Raw genomic sequence first — 27,920 nt, forward strand, 5'->3', positions numbered from 1 at the left:
TCTGCGGGTAGATCAGTGATGTCATAATCTCTGAAAGATCTGCTGTATATGAGCAGGACCCATCTCTGTGTCAGCCAAAACACAACAGTTGTCTGGTCAACAACATGTACAGCACAAGGGTAAGGATACATTCACACATAAAGACTGGCAAGGAAAAAAAGTACTGGTGTATGCGAGGAATACTCACGAATGAAAAGTATGACATTGTGGTCATGGCTGGATTATGTTTTATAGATGTGCCCAGCTGTTTCTCAGTCCTACCTAATAGTTTTGCTCATGTTTCTGTCCCATATTTGGTGAGTGCTTCATGAAAACTACATTCTAGGCAGTTGCTAGCAAGTAATGTATGACATTTTTTATCTAGTAACTTGGCATTGTTTACTTTTAGCTACATAAGGTGTGAGCAGCCAGTAAACTGCAGGTGGGGAGCTTATGGGGACTGGTCAGAGTGTGATGGTTGTACCAAGACACAGGTAAGCAAATTAACATAAAACCTTATGTAGAGCAACATTTCAAGGACGGAGGCGCAACTCGTTTATTTGGGGTTGATTCGGCGCACATATGTGTTGCATTCATGACCTATAATAGTTTTTACTGCTCTACACAATTTAACTCCCAAATTGGGTTTTTCCTGTCAGGTTCGAACGCGTCCCATAGAGATATTCCCTCAGTTTGGAGGCAGTTCTTGTACAGGGGAGGCCATCCAAAGACAAACCTGTGTTCCGAAGAAAACCTGCCCCCTACAGGCAGGATGTGGAAGCAGGTTTCGTTGCACATCCGGTATGTTAATTCTGACTGTTATATATACCAAAATACTCCTTTTTACAGTGCAATATGCTCATTGCACATTATGTAAATATATACATTATGTAAACATATATTTATATTTATACTGATGCAAGATATTATACTCAATTTGCTTACACATGAACATGAAGTTTCTGTCTCTCTCTCTCTCTCTCTCTGTGTGTGTGTGTGTGTGTGTGTGAGAGAGAGAGAGAGAGAGACAGAGAGAGAGAGAGAGAGAGAGAGAGAGAGAGTTGGTTTTTGTGGTTTATGAGGAAATTTTTTTTCTAGGTTACACACTAGTAATTACGAGGGTATTATCATATAAATGTGTTTTATGAGGACACCCCTGTAATTCAAACTGCTTAAAAAACATACTAAACAATTTTTTTTTTTTTTTTTTTTTTTTTTAAATGTAAAATGACAAAAGTTTTCTGTGATGTTAGATTTAGGGGTAGGTGTAGGGTTAGGGGGTAGAATATATAGTTTGTACAGTATAAAAATCATTATTTCTATGGAGAGTCCTCATAATGATAGGATTCTCAGATTCACAATTCTGACTGTGTGATCATAATATAAACAAGTAACCTAGTTAGTCTAAGAACAATGACACAATGAGTTTCTGTGTTGGTTTATTGGTTTATGGGTCTGTTTATGGGTATAGGTCAGTGCATCCGTGACTCTCTGGTGTGTAACGGGGATCATGACTGTGAAGATGGTTTAGATGAATGGCGCTGTAGTGGCACTTTAGTGTGTAATGAGCACAAGCCACCGCCCAACTCTGACCTCACAGGAAGAGGGTAAAATACACCTTATTTACATTATAAACTGTACTGTAATAATAAGGATATAAAAACACTATGAGCTGAATATAAAACCTACTTATACGATAATGACATATATGATTTTCAATAGGTTTGATGTGTTGTCGGGTGAGCTGAGAGCTGGCGTCATTAACACTCGTAGTTTTGGTGGACAGTGCAGAAAAGTCTTCAGTGGAGATCATAGAGATTTCTACCGACTTCCACAGAGTCTACTCAGGTATACCTTTCAGGTGAACAAGCGTAAAAAAATCTCATTTTAGGCTCATGCCTATGTTATAATAATAACACTGCAGACCATTTTGCTTATGCCAAATAACTGTTTTTGTTGCTTTTAGGTTGGTGTGGAAAATGATTTCAGCGATGAGTACCATGACAGTTCCTGGTCCTACATGAGACATGAAGAGGATAGAAGGCGAATTAGAGGTGGCCATGATCATAAAACCTTTCATAAGGAACTGAAGCAGGACAAGGTAAAGCTCAATGAATTATGTTTTGTGACTTTTATGGATTCAATACACTAAATCGATAGAAATCACAGCAGAAAAGCTGCCCATGGAAAAAATTTGATCATTTAAAATGACGTTCCTTCTCTCTCAAAGGCTTATCACCTGCTGATCATAAAGAATGAAGTAGAGGTTGCTCAGTTCCAGAACAATGCTCCTGAGTATCTGCCTTTATCTGAAGACTTCTGGAAGGATCTGTCTGCCCTGCCCAGCACGTATGACCCATCAGCCTATCGATTCTTTATACAACGTTATGGTACCCACTACATGGCAGAGGGCTCTCTGGGCGGCCAGTATCAGGCCCTGCTGGAGCTGGATGCAAATTCTATGAGGGAGATGAGTATGTAAACTCTTTTTCTCTGTTTACATTAAAATGAGAGCATACACATGAATGCTGTTATTTTTATATTGTTTTATTTTAATACAGGTAAAACAGAAACAGATTTCCACCAGTGTATTACACGTGTGAAACGACGCCTCTTCTATAAAAAGAGAACCACCAAGTGCGTGAAACTAATGAACACAATTGAGAGTCTAAGTGGTTAGTCCCAATTACAATTTCTTTAAGTCTTTGTCACTAAATGTACATTTGAGAGATCAGATTTGAAAAGTTTTGCATATCTTTTTAAATGATTTACAGAAAACAGTAATCATCAGTTGCAAGTTAAAACAAACATTAACGGAGGACATACCACTTATATTGCTGGCCTCAGTCTCTTGGACTTGGAAAACCCTGACAATAACAAACAGATATATTCCAAATGGGCAGGCTCAGTGAAAGATTTCCCTAAAGTGCTAAAACAGAAGGTATGGAATGTCAAATCAAAGTTCAATAAAAACGCATTCCCTGTTAAACATGTAGAGCCAGGTTATGACAGACTGTCGATTAGATACTTTAAATTACACACACACACACACACACACACACACACACACACACACACACACACATATATATATATATATATATATATATATATATATATATATATATATATATATATATATTAGTATTTATATTATGGTGTTTATTAGAAATGCAGCATTTACAGTATGTTTTCATATCCCCAGTTGCAGCCACTCTACGAATTGGTTAAAGAAGTGCCATGTGCGGGGCTGAAGAAACTTCACCTAAAGAGAGCGCTGGAGGCCTATTTGGAGGAGCGGAGCCCCTGCCACTGCAGACCCTGCCATAACAACGGCATGCCAGTGCTTGCTGAGGGTGTGTGCACCTGTGTGTGCAGGCCAGGCACCAGTGGTAATGCCTGTCAGGATGGTCATGTCCTTGGAGAACAACCAGGTACATCATTCATTGTCACTTTCGTTATATGAAGAGTGCATAAATCAAATTAAAATATTCAGTATTTTTGAAAAATATCTCAACATCCTTAAAACAAGATCAATTTACATGAGAAGCAAACGATTGCATACACTAATAAGACTTGTTTTCAGAGAATATATCTTGATTTAAAGCTGAAGTATGTCATTTCAGCGCCACTAAATGGAATTGTGAAAATAAACATTGTTTTCAAAACACCTTTCTGAGTACGCTCCCCTCTGCCGGTTATCGAACAAACAGATAGTCCCGCCCCCAACTCACGCCATTGGTCGAGTCAGTGTTATTGTCTCTCTTGAGTCCGGTCGCTTAAAACAAAGAGAGGTATTTTTATAATGCCACAGAGACACAGTGTTTACAGTTTTCGAGAAAATTAACCTATTATTGGCTGTCTCTGCATATTAAGCTGGGATAGGAGAAAGTATTTTACCCCTGAAAAGGTTACATACTCCAGCTTTAAGGTAATTTTTTTTTTCCAATTGGCAAAAAGTTTTTTTTTTCTTTTCTTGTTTTAAGCATAAGCCTAAAAATAAATGAGTGAAGTTTGTGCTTAAAATAAGGGGGAAAAAATCTATATTTTTATTATCTTACACAATTTTGCTTCTCAAGTAAATGTATCTTGTTTTAAGAATTTTTGGACATTTTTACTGGAAAACATGAATAAAAACTGATTAAGAAAAAAATGTGTGTGGTTTGTGTTGGAACTGATTGGCCACCAAATGGTGCTGAATACAAAAATGATGTAAACTTGATGTTGACTTGAAGTTAAATCATTAATTGTTCATATGTTAATCAAATATACATCAAATATGTCTTTGCTAATGCTTTTTATAGGAGTTATTGAAGGGGGTTGGAGTTGCTGGTCTGCCTGGAGTAGCTGCTCTCAAGGTCAGAAGTCAAGAACTCGTTCATGTAATAATCCTGCTCCAAGAAATGGAGGCAGGCATTGCACGGGGGAGACTTTAGGGCACAAACACTGTGAGGATCCTGATCTTGAACACCTAAAGTGAGGCTCGACAATTTTATCCATTACATTTTCGGTTTTGTTTTTTGAAGACCTAGACTCATTACATTTGTATACTCTAGAATGATGGAGCCCCACTGCTTCGATCCCTCAGTAACACCAGTGAAGTCATGTAAAACTCCACCTCCTTTGGCCAATGGATTTGTTTTGGTAAGTGACTTATCAAGATATATCGGGATGTGGGAATATGCACATTGATTAAAAACCACTAAAATCCATGTAAACAATCCAGAATTCACAAAAAAAAAAAATTAGTGCTTAATCTAACCTATCACTTAATGGGATAATTCATCCTAAAATGACAATTCTGACATCATTTACTCACCCTCGCAATCCAAACCTGTATGACTTTTTTTCTTCCATGGAACACAAAAGGAGATGTTAGATGTAATAGTGACTGAGGCTAACATTCTGCCTAACATCTTCTCTTGTGTTCAGTGGTAGAAAGAAATTCAAGAAACAACGTTTGAGTAAATGATGACAGAATTGCCACTTTTGGGTGAACTATCCATTTGATTTTATTTACTTTACCCATGTGTGTTCAGTATCCAAAAGATATAAATCCAGTGGGCAGCAAGATTGAGTACTCCTGCACAGACGGATATGATCACATTGGGGATCCAGTTGCTGAGTGTACAGAGAAACTCACTTGGAGGATGCCTCCCATGGAGTGTAAAAGTAATTAAACTTGGTTTTTACATTTTCAGAATAAAATGTGAATGGTGCTTGCCTGTGCAAAACTCATTACCACTGTACTAGGGAGTTGTTGCTAAGGTTTTCTGAGTGGGTGTTCGTGCATTGCTGTGCAGTTGATAGGTGGTTGATAAGGTGTTCTGGATGGTTGCTAGGTGGTTACTTACTTTCTGGCATGAATCCAAAGAGTCCACCCCCAAGTTCCTAGATTTTCCTAGATGTTGCTTGTTTACCTTCTTCAGCATAAGTCTGTTGGATATTTTCACCTGTTAATATTGTCCAACAGGTGAAAATCATAAGACTGCATAGAAAAGTAATCTTTGAACGCCTTAGATCGCTTAGAAAATAATGCAAACCTTTACCCATAAAGCCACATGATTTGCGGTATCATTCATGTCCGTAGCTCAAACAGTGCGGAACGAGTTATGCGTCAGAGTATTGGGGTTAGGAGATTGTTTAGTCCATAAGTACAGTTTGGGCAATAGTAAGTGTAATACCTCATGTGACACCGTGTACACAGGTGTGGACATTGTATTTTGGCTTCGCTTTACGCAACGCATAATTTAAATTCATTTAAACTGACTGATCTTAATTCAGAAGACTCTGGGCTGTCAGTAAAGGGTTAAACTTTTGACGTACAGATTAATGTGACAAAACAACTTGGCTCTGACCAGAGTGGAGTTTGTCTTTGAAGAAATGCCAACAAAACTACATCTATTAAGAAACCTAATTAAGTTTTTACATTGAAACCTGTTTGAGTCAAAAGATTAGAGTCTTTATTTTCATCCGATATGCCATCTTTAAAATTTGAGTGATTTATCTTATATATTTACTGTGTATTATTACATTGAGAACCAATGGGTTCATCCAAAAGCTGAAAAATGTTGCTTTTAGAGGCTTTATATGGAGTAAGGATGAAAATAAGGTGCATTTCGAACTGTTCAGAGACCAGTGCAGACAGACAGCACACTAAAGTTTAAGCCATTCACTAAATTGGGAGCAAGGGAGCATCCTATAGCTCTCTATGCAACTAAGTGCGTTCACTCCTAAAATCTGACCAAAAGTTCAGTTTCAGGCTGCAGATAATGCATGGATCACTCAACATCTTTGGCAGTACAGTACAGTACATAGATTCAGAATTTATAATTTTATTTTTTTCATTTTTGCCATTGATTGGATGTTGCTGGCCATTACTTTGAATCAGTATTAATTATGCTAATTTCTGATGTAATGCCTGTAGCATCTCAAAACATGAAAAACTAACATTTCTGGAAACATAATAAACAGTTTGATTAAAAAACAAAACAATCAGACTTTCTATAGCTTGGTATTATTTAAATATTCAAAATTTAATCCTGCTGTCTACATACGTTGCCATAAATTTTTAGGAAATATATTTGCTCTAGAGTTTATTTTTTTGTGTTTATTAAGTGCTACTAGTTACAAATCAAAAAATAAAATGGAAAATGCACACAGCAGTCACACTCAGGTCTCAGGAGGTTAAGAGACAATTACAGTAAAGTTTTCCTCTCTTCTTTGTATATTTATCAGAAGCTGCATGTGACCCTCCACCTTTTCTTAGTAATGTCATTGCCACACCCTCAAAACAAACTTATCAGATTGGGGAGAGCGTATCCCTCTCATGCCCAAGTGGGATGCAGCGAGAAGGCGATGCAAAAATCATGTGCCGTCTTGGCCTCCGCTGGTACCCAGCACCTGAGAGTGTTAGATGCAAACCAGGTAGTTAAATCATATAATACACAACACTAATTAGGTATTTGTTTTGGGAAAATATATTTTTAATTGGTTGTTGTGGCTTAATATTTCTGATTAGTGGAAACAGTGCCCACCCAACCAAGCCTGCTCTGCAAACCATGGGAAAAACCAGGGAAGGATCAGTGTGTTTGCAAAATTCCATATGAATGCAAGTAAGTTAATTTGTTATGATGCTGAATACGGAAACAAAAATGGACATGAAAAGCACTGTGCATTTATGTCAAATCTCTCTGTGATGTTGACCAGGGCTTCATTCCAAGTATGTGCTTCAGTACGTCCTGGCCGGGTGAACAGAATGAGCATTTGCCAACTTGGGGCCTTGCAGTGTCTGGGCCAAAAGTTCTCTCTGCTACAAGACAGTGCATGCAGTTGGCCAGAAACCACATTCACATCCTGTCAGGACTGCCATGAATGGGAATCATGTGATGGTAGGCTGTTTTTAAAACCTGAAAAGCTTATTTTTAATCACTTATTTTACTAGTAAACAACAGATGGAACAACAAAGGAGTACATTATTACATTTTCATTTTTGGGAGAACTATCCCTTTAAATATGCACTGGAAACATTTTATTGACAGCTTCACTCTGTGTATCTTCAGGGGTGAAATGTGCATGTAAAGATCCCGAAGACTGCTCAGATGACTCCAATCACCTGTGTGTTTCTCTAATGGGTGGTGCTCCTGAGATGATTTCAGAGTGTGAGGCAGGGGCTTGGAGATGCAGAGGAAAACAGATCACTGTACTTAGCATTGGAGACTGTCAGACATAAACACTTTATAGTTTTTATGATAACAGTATGATTTGTGTGACTGTTTGTTGCAATTGTATGATTTTTTTATTTTAAGTAGTAATTTGTATGATTTTTTTTTTTTTATTGTAAGTAGTAATATGTAATATAATAAATTAATGTGGTCATTTATATTTTAAATAAGTACATATTCATTGTTGCAGTGGTTCTTAAACTGCTGTACATGTACAAGTGGGGCTCAGTGCACCCAGCTACACAAGACTGAAAGGAATATTCCAGGTTCAATACATATTAAGCTCAATCGACAGCATTTGTGGCATGATGTTTATTACCACAAAAAATAATTTTGACCTTCTTTTCTTACAAACAAATAAGCAAAAATTGAGGTTACAGTGAGGCACTTACAATAGAAATGAATGGGGGCCAGTTTTTATAAAAGCACTTACATTAATTTTCTGTTAAAAATCATGTGATATTTGAGCTCTAAAGTTGTTTAAATCATAATTTTTTACAGTAGTTATAGGGTTGGTTGACATTACATCATAATGGCAACAAAGTTGTAAAACTGGCTATAACATTACACAGAGAGGGCAAGTAAGAGATTTTATCACACTAAAATCATGTTAACAAGCATATTGTTTATGTTTTGTATCTATTCTTTTGATACAGTGAGTATTTTAACATTTATAAATTGGCCCCATTCACTTACAGTGAGTGCCTCTCTGTAACCATATTTGTGCTTTTTTTTTTTGTTTTGTTTTTTGCTTTTTTAAAGGAGGGACAAGTGAAAAATAATTTTTGTGGTAATCAATATTATGCCTCAAATGCTGTCGATTGAGCTTAACTTGTACTGAACCTGGAACATTCCTTTTAATTTACATAACTTAAAAATAACCAAAATGCTGGAGCACCCTCTTTTCAGGAGTGGTGCTCGGAGATGGGAAGGGTGGCGGCCTTTGAGGAGGGGTAATTAGAAGAATGGGGAAGCACAGCGTGTTCGTGGAGAAATGGGGCGGGTATATGTCATTTATGGATGGGTGATTATTATTATTATATATTTTATTTGTTTATTTTATTTTATTTTGTATTTTTTGTGCATGTGTATGTCTATATCATTTGTGACCACTGGGATGTTGTTGGTGGGATTGGGTGGGGGAGGGGTAAAAGTGGGGGTTCAGATTGATTTTGTGTATATATGTTTTGTTCTTCTGTGTTCATTTATGTGAATCAATAAAAAATTGTTAATCTGAAAAAATAAATAAATAAATAAATAAAAAGCTTAATTAATGCATCTAAGGTTTCATCCATCCATCCATCTTCTATAGCCGATCTGAGGTTTCAGATAAAGGATTTTGTATTTTGTGAAAAAGGACTGTTTTAATGAATGTTTTCAGACAGGTTTCACGAACACTCCCCTAGTCTGTTATTGGTCGAACAAACAGATCGTCCAGCCCTAAACTCATTCCATTGATTGTTTTGATAGCGCCACATAACCACAGTCTTTTTTGTCTCTGCATATTAAGCGATATAGAAGAAAGTATTTTGACATTTCAGAATTACACACTTAAGCCTTAGATGAAAAGAGAGCTTACATATAAGAATACATCTGGAAGTAAGATTTTTATTGTGCTGTTCCACATCAATATCCATCACAATGTAGCTAAAAAATATAGAGTATCAAGAAAGTGAACAAAGAAATAACTGCATTGTTGCTGCGAGTGATTAAAAACAACAATTGGTTATATGTACAAATATATATTGGGTTATTTTTTAATCTTTCAGTGTTGAACATTAAAAGTAAATGCGCACAGTTAAGGACTTGCACAAGGACCTTCATGCAGAAGTTCAAATTCCATCTTGCTGCACTTCATAGCAGCCATGAAGCACAAATTAATGCTTCGTGTGCTCTGCGTTCTCACAATTTTCAAGCAGTACATGTGTTTCCCATCCTTTGGACATTCTCTGGGGATTTTGCACTCACATGTATTTGATACTAAGAAGAAAATACAATGAAAAACAATGAAAAGGTGTCATATGGCAGATATTATTTCAATTAAAATGGATAATTCACCCAAAGTTTACTCTTGTGACTCACCCTTTTCGGGACTCTCCGATACCGATACCTGTTTTCTTTTTTTCATATCAACACTTTATTTACTGCATAACAAAGCATCACAGATGTGCGATATTGCTTAAATGTAATACAATTACTATATATTTATGACTATTATTATTATTATTATTTGTAGTAGTAGTAGTATCACAGTGAATATTACATAACTACAGTGGTGTGAAAAAGTGTTTGCCCCCTTCCTGATTTCTTATTTTTTTGCATGTTTGTCACACTTAAATGTTTCAGATCATCAAACAAGTTTAAATATTAGTCAAAGATAACACAAGTAAACACAAAATGCAGTTTTTAAATGAAGGTTGTTATTATTAAGGGAAAACAAAAGCCAAACCTACATGGCCCTGTGTGAAAAAGTGTTTGCCCCACCTGTTAAAACATAACTTAACTGTGGTTTATCACACCTGAGTTCAATTTCTCTAGCCACACCCAGGCCTGATTATTGCCACACCTGTTCTCAATCAAGAAATCACTTAAATAGGACCTGCCTGACAAAGTGAAGTAGACCAAAAGATCTTCAAAAGCTAGACATCATGCCGAGATCCAAAGAAATTCAGGAACAAATGAGAAAGAAAGCAATTGAGATCTATCAGTCTGGAAAAGGTTATTAAGCCATTTCTAAAGCTTTGGGACTCCAGAGAACCACAGTGAGAGCCATTATCCACAAATGGCGAAAACATGGAACAGTGGTGAACCTTCCTAGGAGTGGCCGGCCGACCAAAATTACCCCAAGAGCGCAGCGACGACTCATCCAAGAGGTCACAAAAGACCCCACAACAACATCCAAAGAACTGCAGGCCTCACTTGCCTCAGTTAAGGTCAGTGTTCATGACTCCACCATAAGAAAGAGACTGGGCAAAAATGGCCTGCATGGCAGAGTTCCAAGACGAAAACCACTGCTGAGCAAAAAGAACATTAAGGCTCGTCTCATTTTTGCCAGAAAACAGCTTGATGATCCCCAAGACTTTTGGGAAAATACTCTGTGGACTGACGAGACAAAAGTTGAACTTTTTGGAAGGTGTGTGTCCCATTACATCTGGCGTAAAAGTAACACCGCATTTCAGAAAAAGAACATCATACCAACAGTAAAATATGGTGGTGGTAGTGTGATGGTCTGGGGCTGTTTTGCTGCTTCAGGACCTGGAAGACTTGCTGTGATAAATGGAACCATGAATTCTGCTGTCTACCAAAAAATCCTGAAGGAGAATGTCCGGCCATCTGTTCGTGACCTCAAGCTGAAGCGAACTTGGGTTCTGCAGCAGGACAATGATACAAAACACACCAGCAAGACCACCTCTGAATGGCTGAAGAAAAACAAAATGAAGACTTTGGAGTGGCCTAGTCAAAGTCCTGACCTGAATCCTATTGAGATGCTGTGGCATGACCTTAAAAAGGCAGTTCATGCTCAAACCCTCCAATGTGGCTGAATTACAACAATTCTGCAAAGATGAGTGGGCCAAAATTCCTCCACAGCGCTGTAAAAGACTCATTGCAAGTTATCGCAAACTTGCAGATTGCAGTTGTTGCTGCTAAGGGTGGCCCAACCAGTTATTAGGTTTAGGGGGCAATCACTTTTTCACACAGGGCCATGTAGGTTTGGATTTTGTTTTCCCTTAATAATAACAACCTTCATTTAAAAACTGCATTTTGTGTTTACTTGTGTTATCTTTGACTAATATTTAAACTTGTTTGATGATCTGAAACATTTAAGTATGACAAACATGCAAAAAAATAAGAAATCAGGAAGGGGGCAAACACTTTTTCACACCACTGTATACAGTAGTGATATATTTCTGTCATTCTTTTTTCCATTTAAATTGAGCTTTTATTTTGGAGTGAAGCCCTTTCCGTTTCTGTGTGTTTTTGCCGGTTGCTTCTCACCTCTGGAAAAGCAGGTCACTACGTGACATAGTGTGATTATTAAACCGCAAAAGGCTGCTATTTAATGAAATAAATATGTAATCTGTATGTGCCTCGCACAACAAAGTGTATTGGCGCTCTGTTCGCTGTCATCTGCTACAAACAGTGCGCACGATGTACATGAGGGTGAATTCTGTGTATGAGACAAGAAGCTCCATATTCACAAAGAAGCATGCAGCACATGCAAACTATACACCGATGAGCCAAAACATTGTGACTATCTGCCTAATATGTTGTTGGTCCTCCGTTTGCTGCCACAACAGCGCCAGCCCGCCGAAGCTGGACTCTACAAGACCTCAGAAGGTGTCCTGTGGTATCTGGCACCAAGATATTAGCAGCAGATCCTTCAAGTCCTGTAAGTTGTGAGGTGGAGCTGCTATGGATCGGACTTGTTGGTCCAGCACATCCCACAGATGCTCAATCGGATTGAGATCTGGGGAATTTGGAGGCCAGGGCAACACCTTGAACTCTTCATCATGTTCCTCAAACCATTCCCGAACAGTGTGTGCAGTGTGGCAGGGCACATTATCCTGCTGAAAGAGGCCACTGACATAGGGGAATACCATTGCCATGAAGGGGTGTACCTGGTCTGCAGCGATGTTTAGGTGGGTGGCACGTGTCAAATTGACATCCGCATGAATGGCCAGACCTAGGGTTTCCCAGCAGAAAATTGCCCAGAGCATCACACTTCCTCCACCGGCTTTTCATCTTCCCATAGTGCATCCTGGTGCCATCACTTCCCCAGGTTAACGGCGCACACGTACACGGCTGTCCACGTGATGTAAAAGAAAATGGGACTCTTTGGACCAGACGACCTTCTTCAACCGCTCCAAGGTCCAGTTCCGACGTTCGCGTGCCCATTGTAGGCGCTTTCAATGGTGGACAGGGGTCATCATGGGCACTCTGACCGGTCTGTGGCTACGCAGCCCCATACACAGCAGGGTGCGATGCACTGTGTTGTGACACATTCCTCCAGTAACATCATTAAAATGTAACCATCATTAAAAACAATTTGGCCCTTGTCAAAGTCGCTCAGGTCTTTACTCCTGCCCATTTCTCCTGCACTCAACATGTTGAATACAAGAACTGATTTTTTGCTTACCATCTAATCTACCCATACCTTGACATGTGGCCTTGTTAGGAGATGTTCAACGATATTCGCTTCACCTGTGATTGGTCATAATGTTTTGGCTCAACAGTGTATATTATCTTATTAAATCCCAGCCTTTGCAGGTTAATAATCACACTAGGACATAACATGATTTTAATTTTTACACTTAATGTTTACAGAATGACATTCGTATCTTAAATGGTACTGGAGCATTATTACGAGCACAAGTTCAAGTACATGAGCACGGTAGCAGACCAGATTCCGATACCAGTATCGGTATTGGGACATCCCTATTCTAAACCCATATTACTTTCTTTCTTCCATGGAACACACTTAGAGATGTCAGGCAGAATGGCTCAATCACCATTCTCACCATTTCTCAATCACCATTCACTTTCATTGGATCTATTTTCCATAAAATGAAAGTGAATAGTGACCGAGGCTGTCATTTTCTCGAACATCTCTTTTTCTGTTCTACAGAAGAAAGAAAGTTATACAGGTTTATAATGACATGAGGGTGAGTATATGATGACATAATTTTCATTTTTAGGTGAACTATCCCTTTTATACAAATAAAAGATGCTTTGATATTATATTATACTCCTCTACTGTTTATTAATAATACAATGTGTACCTGAGCAGGTCTCCCACTCGTAACAGGTGTCTGAACCACAGGGTTCCTGCACTGAGCTCTGCTCAGATACACGGGCCCTAAATTTGGCCCAGTCCAGACTGCCCGCGTCAGTTTCACATGGTCCATTATTCATAAAATATAACCTGTCTCCATGACAACGGCCAGCATGAAAAGCACAGGGGGACATCATAATGGCAGTCTCTTTCGATGCGTCTAAAACGCACAAATCTGCCCTATAATTTCTGCATGATAGACAACAAGACACATAGGCACAAAATGGTCAAGTTTCCCAAAAGACTGAAGAGCAACTACATACAAATAAAAAAAAAGAAATAAATTGAAACACTTCAAAACAACTTGAAACATGAGGCCTATAAAAAGTGTCATAGATAGGGATATGTTCATACCTGCAGCTCGCTTTGGACATGCAGATACACTTAGTGCCATCATGTATCTCTCCAAGTTTACAGCTGCTGTCTGGCACAAAGGGCTTATCTGTAGAAAAATATGTAAAAAAAATAAATAAAAAAAACCTTGGAGTTATTAATTTACCAATGTTTACATAACAAATAAAGCAGCTAAAGATATTAAAGGCAATGAAAGTCAGTTAAAGAAATATTTGAGGTCAGCAAGTTTGTGAATTGTACAAATGAAAGGAATCATTTACTCACTCTCATGACTTTTGAAACACATATGATTTTCTTTCTTCCTGGGAACACAATAGGAGTTATAAAGCAGAATGTCCAAGCTGCCCTATTCCATATTGCTAACAATGGCAGTCAGGCAAGATAAATAACTGACATTTTTGTCTGTTCCTCTAACAAAGTTATGGAATAGATATTGAACAAAGCCTTGAAGTTAAGAATATAGTGTACAAGCCAAATGATCTGCTTTTAAGATCAAAATGATCAACGTTTTTATGGTGTTTTTTAATCCTTTTTGGAGCTTGACAGCCTCTGGTCCCCATCCACTTTCGTTATATGAAACAGAGCAGATCAGACATTCTGCCTAACATCTTCTTTAGTATTTTATGGAAGAGAGAAAGTCATACTGTTTTGGAACAATGTGAGGGTGAGTAAATAATGACAGAATTTTCATTTTAGTTGAACTACTCCTTTAATATTCAAGACACAAAAGACAAAAACATTTTAGCGTACCAATCTTGCAGTGTATGTCTTGTGCAATGTTTGGCTCCCAGGAAAGACTCTTCCCACAAGTGTAATACTGATGCCCTGAGAGACTCATGCCACTTTGTAAGCAGGCCAACAAGATGACACTTCCTACTTTATATTCGGTTTTGTCTGGCTGTATCTGCATGTCATCAGGCACTGTGGGTTTGGGGCAAACTTGTTCTGGAATGACAGGAAAACACAAGTAGTGAAAAGTATAAGGAATTATGTTTTTATATATATATATATATATATATATATATATATATATATATATATATATATATATATATATTCCATATTTTACATTCCATTGAGTTTCTATGACTTACTAATGCACCGTCCCTTTGGTTTCTCCCAGGTACCATCTTGCAGGCAATGGATGAGCTGGTATCCATCCAGCTCATAGCCAGTGAAGCAAACAAACTCCTCATGATCTCCATAATCATACTGACGTTTGTTGATCTGAATGAGGGGAGGAATATATAGAGCGGAATTAGTAGAAGGAGGGAGGAATGAACAGCAAGAACAGAAGTCAAGCCAAGTCAGTTTTATTTGTATAGTGCTTTTTACAATATATTTATTTAAATAATGTTTTGAAACAGCTTTACAGCAAATAGTGCCTTAATCCCACAGTGAGCAAGTCAAAGGCAACAGAGGCAAGGAAACCATGTTTGGGGAGATAGGATTTTGAGATGTGATGAGTTAGGGTACAAACAACAACCCCATGAAGCACTCTGCATGACGCAATTAAATAAAAAACTGTGGAAATATATAAAACTATTGATTTTAGATTGTTTATAATGAGTATAGAAACAATATATTTTAGGTAAACTTCTAAATATTCCGAGTCTATATCGAGACACCTGCGTTCTGTTAAATTCGTTGCCCCAGACACGGTCATCTGAATGGCCACTTCGACTGGACTGCTAAGTTAAGGAACTGTTTTGTTAAGAGCTGAGACATTTTTTTGGTTTCACCTTACCCTTAGATAGCTGTTGGCAGGTGGATGGGGTTTGGGACAGCCGGAAGCTCCAGGGGGCAACTTGCTCTCACTGTCCCCTTCCGTCACAGAGGCATGATCATTCAGGCACACATTTTGCCTGAAAGACAAACAGGAACAATGAGGAACATTCTGACCCAAGAGACAGATCTGTGTTTGAACTGTTTATTAACTCTACAACAGTGTAGTTTCTCAACCTCTGCTATAGTGTAAAGATAGACAGGCCTCTTACTTATGGAAAATTGAGATGGTACAATCCTCAACCTGTTTATCAGGACCTTCGCAGGGTCTGCCCCCTTGCTGAGGTGCAGGGTTGTTACAGGTACGTGAGCGATGCCTCTTCATGGTGGTGTCACAAGAAGTCCAGGAACTCCAGCAGCTCCAGCGCCCATCAACTGCCACTGTGAGAAGAAGAGAGACAACAGAAAGAAACAAATATTTCACTCCACACCATTTAGTCTGTCATAGAGTTTGATGTCTAATGTTGAACTCTATGGGATGATAGGACATCTATAATTTTATATATTGTAACTTATTGTTGTCTTTTTTTACCAATTCCACAACATTGTTATGTGGCAAGTGGCAAGTGTTTTTGAAAATAGTGCATGAGATACACTGTATGGCTACACTTTTATAGTGCTTTTTTGTCATTTTGGAGCTTGACAGCCCCTGTTTCTCATCCACTTTCATTGTATGGAAAAGAGCAGCTCAGACATTCTGCTAAATTTCTCATTTGGTGTTTCACGGAAGAAAGAAAGAACATACAGAGTAAATGGCGACAGAATTTTCACTCTTGGGTGAACTCTACCACTTTTGGGTGAAAGGATACCAGCACAATGGGATCTTAGCAAACCCTCTAATTCTTCCCTTCCCCTGAAGCCTTTGTATCACCAGTCAAAATTCCTAACCTCTAGGTCACTACCAATAATTACATTACTAATGGACGATATTTGTAGGCATGCATTTGAACCTGCAGTGTAGTCTGGCGCTCGTTTCTCGCAGGTATCTCCGTAGGTCCCGGTCTGGCAAATACAAGTGCACTGTGTTCCAGACAGAGCTGGCCGAGCATTGTTTGGGCAGGGGGTACATTTGCAAGAGTCAAATTCTGTCTGGTACTCCACAAGTGCCCTGTGAAGATGCCATCTCTTTGTTGCAGCACAAGGGAATCCCCGCGCCAAATCCACTAAAGGCAACAGCTAAAACATTGATAAAACATTTTTAATTAGCTCAGTAGCAATCCTTTAAGAAGATTTGGAGTATTTTATGCCCTAAAATATCTAAGGGGTTAATCTGGGACCACTTCCAAATTGCTTAAATCTTTGTTTCTCCTCCTAACCTCATAATCTATAATAGCTGGATTGTCTATGGTAGATTTGATCCAGTCCTTGTACGTATTGCTGTCTGGCGATACACCTTTGTTCTCCCAGGCCAGGGCTGCTGAAAATTCAGCTCTACCTCCTTGCACTGTGGTGATACACTTCTCAGATGCTTTTACAATTGACCCTGGGGAGGACAGGAACGGAAAAAGGAAGTAACATTAAAATATCATAAAATCATTAAAATATAAAATACTTTTTTGTGTGTTTACATAGTGTGAAACCTAAGGGCTATATAATTTATTGGATTTATTACCTTCATATTTGGTTTTTATTTGATGTGTTCCACATGTGGAACTATGTGATATTCTATTGTAGAATATAGCGATGATGGTGTTATCCTGACTATGGCAATTTTTAGTTTCTTCTTCTGTTAATCCTAGAAATTGTAAGGAGACAAAACACAAACACAACTGAATTGGGTTTTAGAGTTGAAAGAGAAAACAATCTAATATAGTCACGTGAGCTCCACATGACCAATGTCTTCACACCTGTTGTTGCCAAAACTTTTTCTTATTATCATATGATATCATCTCCTTACCAGAGGTTTTCAGTTCTTCTCGATCGTATTGGAAAAGGAGGTCATACCTCCCCCCTAATGTGCCAGATCTGAAATAATGTGTACCAAACTTCTGAAAGATCTGTCTGTAAAGGGCGTAGTTGTATTCCAGTGGCAGACTGTTTAGGAACTGAAGAAACGGATCTGACAAGTAGAGGTCAGAGGATTTCGTTCTGAACGTTGATGTGGCAACAACCTGATGCACCCTATAAAACTCTGAGTCCTGCACGTAAAAGTAAAAAAATAAACAAAAGTGAAAAATGTGTCTTATTTATGTGCTAGCAGGCCTATATTTTGTATATGCTTAGGGATGGAGATAAATGGAGACAAAGACACAGATCAGCATAGCTTGATGTTTAAAATAGGTCTCTTGCCTTTTGCTGAGATGCTTTGATTGCCTCTTTGAAAGAACTAGACTGTATGAGCGATTCTTTGGACAAGTTGACTTTTTCAGCTTTGACTGCTTTCTCTTGAACATCCTCAGCATATTCCACCTGGAATTAAATCAAATAATATCAGTCTATTTTCTAATCCAATACTGTAACCTTAATTTTTCATGTGTTTATGTGGTACTGGTTTAAATAAATATAGTCAATCAATATATGCTCATAAATGCAGAATTTGTCAATTGGATCTTTTTAGGTTTTTTTTATAGCTAATATAAAAGAAGGCTACACTGTTAAAATAAATAACTAAAATAATAATAATAGGCCTGCACAAAAATAAAACCCCATATATTTTATTCTTGTTATGATGGTTGCAGCCACTGACATCATTTGACTCTTTAAAAGGGACATTTTCTCACAAAGCTGTTTGCAACATCTTGCAACATCAACCTCGTGTGACGCCGTGTCAACGCGTGGACGTTGTATTTTGGCTTTGCTATATGTAATGCATAATTTAAATTAAACCATCTGAATACTGTTCACAAGACTCTAGACTGTAATTTAAGGATTAAACTTCTGCCGCACTGAGTCACGTGACACAAAACATTACGTCAATTTCCGTGAAATGCTTCTACGGGCGCAGAGCCAACAAAAAATGCCTCTGGTAAGAAACTTCTTTAAGTTTTTTCATTGAAACCTATTTGGGTGTAAAGAGTAGCATCTCTAGTTTCGCTTGATATGCTGCATTAAAACAAATCATTCAAATGTCGTGCGTCAGCACGCTGATAAACATGATATCCACATACGTGGATTTTGGGACACTATTCCCTCAAAAGTTGAAAAAACATGTTAGTTATTTTAAAATAGCTTTCAACATTTACACATCAGTGGGTCATTTCACTTCATTTTAATATAAATGTTGTTTTTTTAAATAAATATTTTGTTATTACTGTGCAATAAGGTTCTATTTATTAACATTTGTAAATGCATTCCTATATTTACTGTGCATTTTCACATTGAGAATCAATGTGTTCATCCAAAAGCTGAAAAATCTTGCTTTCAGAGTGTGGTGATGGGGCGTGGCCGAGCGACTTTTACAGAGAGCGAGGCCAGGAGAGGCAGAACGGTAAGGATTGACACCTGTAGAAAATCACCTCTAACAGCTTTTTTGTGTTTGCTGTAAGAGTGGAGAGGGATAAAAGGGCAATCCAGTACACCAGAGGGGAGAGAGAGAGCGACACACAAACTTAACTGTGTGTGTAATCGCTTGTGCTGAAAAGACATCTGTGTGTGTATATACTGAAAAGTGTGTGAATAAAAGACTCAAGGTGAATTATTTGACCGGCTCACGCTTCCTCCTTCACAACCCAGCAAGAGATCTTTCACAGTGGTGCCGAAACCCAGGAATTAGGAGGAAGAAAATGCCGTCATGGAGTTCTCGCCCCTGGCTGAATTATTCAAGACCCTCGCCAGCATCCACCAAGCCCAACATCAGTCTCTGTTGAGCTGCGTCTGGAACAGGAGCAGCGGTTCCATGCGCTCTTTCATGCTCAAGTGGAGGACCGGCAGGTGCTACGGAGCTTGGTACACCAGGAGGGGTCTTCCGCTATGACCCCGGACCCACCAACGGCCATACTGCACATCACGCTGATGAAGATGGGACATCAAGATGACCCGGAGGAATTTCCTGAGCTCTTCGAGCAGACGGCGGGAACATGGAACTGGCCCAGCACTCAGTGGGTGGCCCTCCTCGTGCCGCTGTTGTCCAGGGAAGCCCAACTCATGGCCCACCAACTACCCATCATGCAATGGGTTGGCCGAAGCCCAGAGCAACAACGGCAACAGTTCTGTTCGCTGATGCTCGACGAGCTCGGCCGCCTGTTCACATTCACTCGACAGCTCCGTGACACCTGCCATAGGAGGCTGCTGGCTGAAGAATGTGATGCCAAGAGAGAGCTCAATCTGATGGTACTGGAGAAGTTCATCACCCAGCTACCGAAAGGAACGGCAGAGTGGGTCCAGTGCCACCACCCGGCGTCACTGGATGAGGCAGTCCAGCTGGCTGAGGACCATATGGTGGTGAATTTGGGGGCCGGTGAGCCCTCTTTACTCTCTCTCTCTCTCTCTCTCTCTCTCTCTCTCTCTCCTCCCTTCCCCTCTCCTTTCCCTCATCCTGTTCCTGTTCCCTGGAAATGGGGAATTCCTACCCCAAAACCGGTTCCCTGGTCCTGTGTGCCATTCAACCCTAACCCTCTCTGCTTTCCCCCACAGGCTGGTGAATCCGCTGCCATGGATGTGGGTGTGAAGTCTGGGCTGGTCTGCTAGTGCAGCGGGGAACCTGGGCATTTCCAGGACCAATGCCCCACGATGAAGGTGGAGACATTGATCCGGGTCCCCGATGGACCACAAGCTGCCACCGATCGAGCAGGAGCATACCGCATACCTGTGAGTATTAAGGGGGGTATATATCAAGCCTTGGTGGATTCAGGTTGTAATCAAACCTCCATTCACCAAAGCTTGGTTCAATCCAAAGCTTTGGATACAAGCTGGCAGGTGAAGGTAAGGTGTGTGCATGGGGATATCCAAAATTACCCTGTAGTGATTGTCACTATTCAATTTCGGGGACAAAAACATAATGTCGAGGCTGCGGATAATTCCCGGCTCACCCATCCACTAATCTTGGGAAGGAATTGGCCGGCATTCACTACCTTATTAAGGGGATTGTGTGTGGATGGGTCCTGCAACAATGCGTATTGATGTGTGGTGTGAGACTCACTGGCTGGAGAGGCAGAGCCAGGGCCATCTACATCAGCTCCATGCAAAGAGGATGTAAGCGAGGGGTAAGTCTCGGCTTCCCCAACCATTAGAGTATTCCCTGCTGGGGATTTCCCTCTGGAGCAGACGCAACACGAGACCTTAGGCACGCCTTTGATCAAGTGAAAGTGATTGATGGTCAATGCCTCCAGCCAGACGTTGCACTCGCATATCCGTATTTTTCAATTATCGAGATCACTAGACTGTCTGATGGCGCGTTTCTATTGGCCGGGCATTCGCGGGGATGTTCGCAGGTGGTGTGCGGCATGCCGTGAATGTTAGTTGGTGAATCCCGCAGCCACCCCAAAATGCCATTTCACCCCTTCCATTGATCGAGGTCCCCTCAGAAAGAATTGGTATGGACCTTGTCAGACCATTAGAACAGACGGCACATGGGCATCACTTTGTGTTGGTTCTGGCGGACTATGCAATGCGATATCCGGAAGCAGTGCCTCTGCGTAACATCTCAGCATGTAGTGTTGTGGAGGCACTCTTCAGAATAATCTCCCAAATGGGAATTACAAAATAAATCCTCACTGATCAGGGCACAATGTTTATGTCGCGCACATTACGTGAACTGTACAAGTTATTAGGGAGTAAATCGATTTGGACCAGTGTTTACCAACCCCAAATGGACGGCTTGGTTGAATGATTTAATCAGACACTAAAGAATATGATTGGTAAATTCATGCACGAAGATGCTCGAAATTGGGACAACTGGCTCGAGCCCCTATTATTTGCATTACGAGTGGTCCATGGAGTTCGGGAATTATTGTATGGGCGTTGATCGTGCAGTATGCTCGACGCCCTATGGGAAAATTGGGAGGAGGGACCTTCAAACAGAAAAAAACAAATTCAATAGGTTCTTGACCTGAGAGCAAAGCTCCACACACTGGGGCAATTAACACAGGATAATTTTCTCCATGCTTAAGAACATCAAAGCCGGCTGTATAATAGGAGTACTTGGCTACGGGAATTTGCACCAGGAGATGAAGTTTTTGTATTACTCCCCACATCAATCTCTAAATTACTCACCAAGTGTAGGTTAAGTGAACAGATAGAGGCAGAGCATGTCATATTTACCACCTCAATCTCCTAAAACCATGGAGAGAGGTGGTACCCGTGACTTTGGTGACGGTGGTTCCAGAGAGGGAGGAGCTCGGACCGTGAGGTGAACTTAAAAGCCACCGATCGAGTCACCCCGGTCAACTGCGGAGACCAACTCTCACATCACAAGTCACGGAGGTTGCCAGGTTGCAAGTAAAATTCTCCGACATGTTCTCGCCTCTTCCCGGTCGTACAAATCTTATAGAGCACCATATCGAAACAACCCCAGGGGTAGTGGTATGCAGTCATCTCTACCGATTACCTGAACAAAAAAAAAAGTGGTTCGGGAAGAATTTAAGGCCATGCTAGGTATGGGGGTAATAGAAGAATCACACAGTGACTGGGCCAGCCTGGTGGTGCTGGTTCCGAAGAGTGATGGGTCAGTCCGTTTCTGTGTGGATTATAGAAAAGTCAATGTGGTGTCTAAATTTGATACATACCCAATGCATCGGATTAATTAACTCCTTGATCGTTAGGCACGTCTTGCTTTTATTCAACACTGGATTTGACAAAGGGATATTGGCAGATCCCCTTAACTCCCATGTGCCTTGAAAAAAACAACATTTTCCACACCGTTTGGCTTACACCAATTTGTCACCCTTCCTTTCGGTTTGTTCAAGCCCCCAGCTACATTTCAGTAGCTCATGGACAGAACCCTCAGACCGCATGCCGCTTATGCTGCTGCCTATCTGGATGACATCATTATTTACAGTAATGACTGGCAGTGGCACCTGCAGCATCTGAGGGCTGTCCTGAAGTCGTTGAGATGGGCAGGACTCACAGCAAACCCTAAGAAGTCTGCAATTGGATGGGTGGAAGTACGGTATCTGGGCTTCCACTTGGGTTATGGACAGGTGCGGCCCCAAATTGATAAGACTGCAGTGATTGCAGCCTGCCCGAGACCTAAGACCAAAAAGGAGGTGAGACCAGCCCGCTGACTGATCTTGCTAAAAAGGGGCACCAGATCCGGTCCAGTGGATGGAGCCATGTCAGCAGGTGTTCACGCAAGTTAAAGCTGCACCCTGCGGTGGGCCATTATTGCACTCTCCTGACTTCTTACAGACGGATGCATCGGACAGGGGGTTGGGAGCAGTACTGTCCCAGATGGTGGAGGGGAGGAGTGTCGTGCTGCACATTAGTCGCAAGCTCTCGCTGAGAGAGATTAAGTACAGCACCATTGAGAAGGAGTGTTTGGCCATCAAGTGGGCAATCCTTACACTCCGGTACTATCTGTTGGGATGTGCTTTCACCCTCTGTTTGGACCACGCCCCCCTCCAGTGGATCTATCACATGAAGGATACCAATGCGCAGATCAGCTGTAAGTATCTAGCTCTCCAGCCTTTTAAGTTTGAGGTGGTCCACAGGCCGGGGGCGTAGATGACTGTTGTGGATTTCCTCTACACAAATGGGGGGGGGGGTAAGTGAGTCAGGCGATGGGGGTATGTGGTGGGGGAGTGGCCAAGCGACGTTTGCAATGAGTGAGGCGGGAGAGACAGAACGGTAAGGATTGACATCTGTGGGAAATCACCTCTAACGGCTGTTTTGTGTTTGCAGTGAGAGTGGAGAGGGATAAAAGGGCAATCCAGACCACCGGAGGGGAGAGAGAGAGCGACACACAAACCTGACTTTGTATGATCTGAAAAGCAACAAGTGTATGTTGTGCTGAAAAGCCATCTGTGTGTGTATATACTGAAAAGTGTGTGAATAAAAGACTCATGGTGAATCGTTTGACTGGCTCCCACTTGCTCCTTCACAACCCAGCAAGAGATCTTTCAATCAGAGGCTTTATGTAGTTAGGATGAAAACAAGGTGCATTTCGAACTGTTCTGAGACCAGTGCAGACAGATAGCACATTGGAGGTTAAGTCATTCACTAAATAGGGAGCAAGGGAGCATACTGAATCTCTCTATGCAGCTAAGTGCATTCAATTTTAATTTTAGTATTAGGCTGCAGATGATGTTTGGACCACTCAACATGTTTAGCAGACATGGGACAGTGGTAATCAGTACATATATTCAGAATTTATAAAGTATAATTTTTTTTTTAACATGGTTGGCAGTGACTGGATGATGCTGGCCATTACTTTGAATCAGAATTAATTATGCTAATTTCTGATGTAATGTCTGTAAGTCTCAAAAACATGAATAAACAACAATCATGGAAACATAATAAACAATTTGGCGAACAAATCTGACTTTCTATAGCTTGGTATTATTTAAAAATTCGCAACTTAATGGACAAAATTTTTTAGGAAAACTATTTGCTCTATATTTTTTTATTTATATATATATATATATATATATATATATATATATATATATATATATATATATATATATATATATATATTTATTTATTTATTTTTTTTTTTTTTTTTTTGCTTGTTTATTAGGTGCTACTTGTTACAAATCAAAAAGTGAAATGGAAAATGCACACAGCAATCATGCTCAGGCCTCAGGAGGTTAAAAAAATTAAGATTGTTGAACACAAACCCTGATACTAAAAATATTAACCTCAATAACAATCAATAAAGTAAATACAAAACAAAAATAGACAAAAATATAGACAAATAAAATAAAATAAAAAATACTTTGACTGCCCACCTTAATGTCATAGTTCTCAATGTTGGCAGGGATCCGGTAGTAGTTCCTCCGGTGTTTTTGTATATTGCAGTCCCCTCCCATGAACGAGTTATCCAGAACAGCACCCCTCATCTCTTCTGCCATTGCATCAAATCTAATTAAAAATTAAAAAAAAATAATCTGGGCAAAATCTAAAATTTGTAGCACTGTTTTTCTCAGCATGAATATACTCTGAAATAAGCTTATTTTAAAATCTCAGAAAGCAAATTATCTTTAACTGGTGCTCACCCATGACCAACCAGGTCTGCTCCAGGAATGAAAGCATATAGTCTTTGACTCGCACACACTTTTTTTGTATCCCCGCAATCCTTCTCGTCAGAGTTGTCCCCACAGTCGTTTTGGTTGTTGCACTTCAGAGTCGAGTTAATACATCTTCCTTTAGTGCAAAAAGAATACAGGGTTTTGGTCATTGTGCACTATTTTCTAGCGCTATTGCACTATTTATAATTATATACTCATTAAATTATGTACAGTATTAAATTATTACACCAGTAACACTTTACAATAAGGCTGTATACATTAACACTAGTTAACACAATAGTTAATTAACTAACAGTGAACAAAACTTTTACAGCATTCAATATTTACACTCACCGGCCACTTTATTAGGTACACCTGTACATCTGCTTATTCATGCGATTATCTAATCAGCCAATCATGTGGCAGCAGTGTAATGTATAAAATCATGCAGATATGGGTCAGGAGCTTCAGTTAATGTTCACATCAACCATCAGAATGGGGAAAAAATATGATCTCAGTGATTTCGACCGTGGCATGATTGTTGGTGCCAGATGGGCTGATTTGAGTATGTAAGGGAGTTGTAAAGTGTTCATTTGTAGGCAAATAATGTATGTGAACTGTGAAGTTAAGAGGGTAAGATAATTACCACTGTCACAGGTGAACTTGTCTTTACAGTTGACAGGCTCAATCCTGCATTCCTTGGAGGGATAACAGGGTCTTGCCTCCGAAAGAGGTTCGTTACAATCTTCTCCCCCAAACTGAGCCGGTCTCAACACAGACCTGATTCTGAACTAAATAACACACAGACACACTAGCCTATGTTAATTTATAGAAAGTACAGTAAGTCCACAATGGAAATCTGCCATTCAAAATAACATTTAAACCTGGAAATAATCTGAAAATTTTAGGATTTTTTAAAATGTCAAACAAAAAATATGTCTTAAAATTATTTATAAATATTTATGATTCTGGGTCACTAACCAAATGAGCTCATCTGTGACTGACTGTGTTAACTCTTTTATAAAAGAAAGGTCAGATGCTCTTTGGAACATTCTTAAATCATACTGGGATAACATGAATCTTCAGGTTTTGCACAAACTTGTGGAGTCCATACCAACTTGAGAACATGCTGTCATTAAAGCAAAAGAGTGACTCAAATAATAAGAAATTCTAAAATTCATGTGAATTTTTCAATTCAGCTTTTCACTCAAATTGTTATGCTGATAATAATATAGGTCAAATTTGTTACAAAAAGTAAAATAAAATTATATATATATATATATATATATATATATATATATATATATATATATATATATATATATATATATATATGGTAATATTATCATATACTTTTTTGTTTTACTCACAGATTTTTTGGCACATGGCGAGCACTCTGACCAAGGTCCGAACTCAGTCATTTGGCAGTTTATAGGACAAGCCTCAGCACTGCACACTTTGCTGTCATGTATCTGACACAGCTGGGCACAATTGTTTTTTATCCAATGCTCATCATAGTGCACAGCCCTGCAACACCAAATGTACTGTTGACATATGAACAACTGTTATGCAATTGGCATATTATATCATGCTAAATAAAGATTACCTTGTACGTTCTTGGGTTCCAAAGTTGCAGGTTTTGGAACAATAAGACCAAGAACTCCATGGGTAGTGGTCACAGAAACACCCCATTATGGGTGTGACTGAAGCCAGTGTGAAGAGAAGGACAAGGGGAATGGTCGTATGATCCATATAGAAGATGGAATGCCTGAACTTAATAGCTTGAGGTGAGGGGGAATGAAGGATACTCTTTGGATGACATTCCTCATTTATAGCTAATGCAGCTTTGCTTCATGATATTATTTGCACACAATGTACTGTATATATTGCAAACATAAACAAACCTTTACGTTATATGTGTATACTGTAAAGTTAAGTAAATGAAACAGAGGTTTCCTAAAATAAATAAAGTTAGGTTGCATCAGCAAATATTAAAAGATGTTAAGCATGGGGACAAGACATATTAAGAGATGCTTATTTGTAATTATTTTTAATGCATTCAGTATAAAACGATTCAAGTCATTTTCCTTTACTCAAATGACAGATATTATGGTACTTACTTAATCTAACACATTTCTATATTAAGAATCCTTAAATTAGATTAACACCTCACACAACAATAGTATCGAAGCTAATTTAATAATACTCACATATCTCACGATCTCAAACACCTCCAAAAGCATATAAAATGCACAAATTCACATTTGAATGCTTTTAGTCTCTGAATGCAGAAGGCGGTCTTGACAAAATCCACAAGATCAGTAAACATCAAAATAAGCAAGACAGAGTAACAATCAGCAGCACTGAAAAAGTAACTCTGATCTGGGTGAATTCCTTTTTAGCTCTCTTTCTTTATAACCCCTGTTTCACAATTTGTCCAACCTCTTTTGTTTTCAGTAAATCCCTGCAGCTGGAAGTCTTCACTTTGACATTTGCCCCCCTGCTTTAGACCACGGGAATGTGGAATGGGATTTTTATGGCAGCATTTTATCACAAGAGGAGGTTATTGCCTTTATCCATGACAAAACATTGTTTTTTTAAAATGCTTTATCTTCCTTTTTCAGGGGAAAAATAACAAAAGTAAAAAATTTAAAAATTAAGGCCAAAATTATTTTGTTGTCTTTTTTTGAATGTCTTAAAGGGCTTAACTTAAGGAAACAAAACTTATTGAAGGTAACATATTGTACATTAAAAGAAAACAACTACAGCAAAAAAAAAAACAAAACAAAAAAACAACTTCATTATCAATAGAAAATTAAGTATAACTTATGCTTTAGACACCAGACGTGAAAAGCAAAAATCATGCTGCAAACTCTCATAAAACTGTGATACACATTCCTACAACCTTGATTTATTGAATTGATTAGGAAAGAAAAAAAAAATCCTTTAAATCAATTATAGTAAATACAATGTTTTATTTACAATTATTTGTATTATGTACATAGTGAATTTGATTGTGTTATATTTGTTTCAAGCTTAGAATAAAATAGCAATGGCTTTAGTGCAGAGCGCTTTTGTGCCCTTAAAATTACTAATATATATATATATATTACAAGATTTTTAACAAGATGACTAATATAT

At 39.2% G+C, this 27,920-nt stretch overlaps 2 protein-coding genes across 2 annotated transcripts; one reads left to right on the plus strand and one right to left on the minus strand.

Moving 5' to 3' along the window:
• c7b (complement component 7b) lies at positions 1 to 9,425 on the plus strand. The gene is made up of 18 exons (XM_051677166.1): positions 1 to 119; positions 235 to 296; positions 389 to 473; positions 639 to 780; positions 1,451 to 1,586; positions 1,702 to 1,840; positions 1,946 to 2,080; positions 2,210 to 2,453; positions 2,541 to 2,654; positions 2,754 to 2,920; positions 3,185 to 3,413; positions 4,284 to 4,455; positions 4,536 to 4,623; positions 5,019 to 5,151; positions 6,718 to 6,906; positions 7,001 to 7,094; positions 7,189 to 7,370; positions 7,542 to 9,425. The coding sequence occupies exons 1-18, from the start codon at positions 105 to 107 to the stop codon at positions 7,709 to 7,711; spliced, it is 2,496 nt and encodes an 831-aa protein (XP_051533126.1). The 5' UTR covers positions 1 to 104; the 3' UTR covers positions 7,712 to 9,425.
• On the minus strand, positions 9,292 to 27,181 carry c6 (complement component 6). Its single transcript, XM_051677165.1, has 18 exons — positions 26,990 to 27,181; positions 26,386 to 26,560; positions 26,150 to 26,306; positions 25,426 to 25,570; positions 24,768 to 24,915; positions 24,501 to 24,633; positions 17,965 to 18,084; positions 17,573 to 17,813; positions 17,288 to 17,410; positions 16,992 to 17,158; positions 16,626 to 16,851; positions 15,888 to 16,056; positions 15,638 to 15,755; positions 14,985 to 15,117; positions 14,641 to 14,835; positions 13,891 to 13,978; positions 13,484 to 13,725; positions 9,292 to 9,683 (listed from the first exon to the last, which is right to left on the minus strand). The coding sequence occupies exons 2-18, from the start codon at positions 26,529 to 26,531 to the stop codon at positions 9,502 to 9,504; spliced, it is 2,733 nt and encodes a 910-aa protein (XP_051533125.1). The 5' UTR covers positions 26,532 to 26,560; positions 26,990 to 27,181; the 3' UTR covers positions 9,292 to 9,501.
• Positions 27,182 to 27,920: the final 739 nt, after the last annotated feature.

This window comes from Myxocyprinus asiaticus, chromosome 38 (assembly GCF_019703515.2).
Source record: "Myxocyprinus asiaticus isolate MX2 ecotype Aquarium Trade chromosome 38, UBuf_Myxa_2, whole genome shotgun sequence".
Taxonomy (NCBI): domain Eukaryota; kingdom Metazoa; phylum Chordata; class Actinopteri; order Cypriniformes; family Catostomidae; genus Myxocyprinus; species Myxocyprinus asiaticus.

Coding starts and splice junctions, on each gene's coding strand:
- c7b (XM_051677166.1), top strand. Junction 297..388: donor ATGTTTCTGTCCCATATTTG/GTGAGTGCTTCA, acceptor GTTTACTTTTAG/CTACATAAGGTGTGAGCAGC. Junction 1,587..1,701: donor TCTGACCTCACAGGAAGAGG/GTAAAATACACC, acceptor GATTTTCAATAG/GTTTGATGTGTTGTCGGGTG.
- c6 (XM_051677165.1), bottom strand. CDS start 26,531: ATGGATCATACGACCATTCCCCTTGTCCTTCTCTTCACACTGGCTTCA. Junction 18,085..24,500: donor TTGAGAACTATGACATTAAG/GTGGGCAGTCAA, acceptor ATTTAATTCCAG/GTGGAATATGCTGAGGATGT. Junction 9,684..13,483: donor CGAGTGGGAGACCTGCTCAG/GTACACATTGTA, acceptor TTTTCTTCTTAG/TATCAAATACATGTGAGTGC.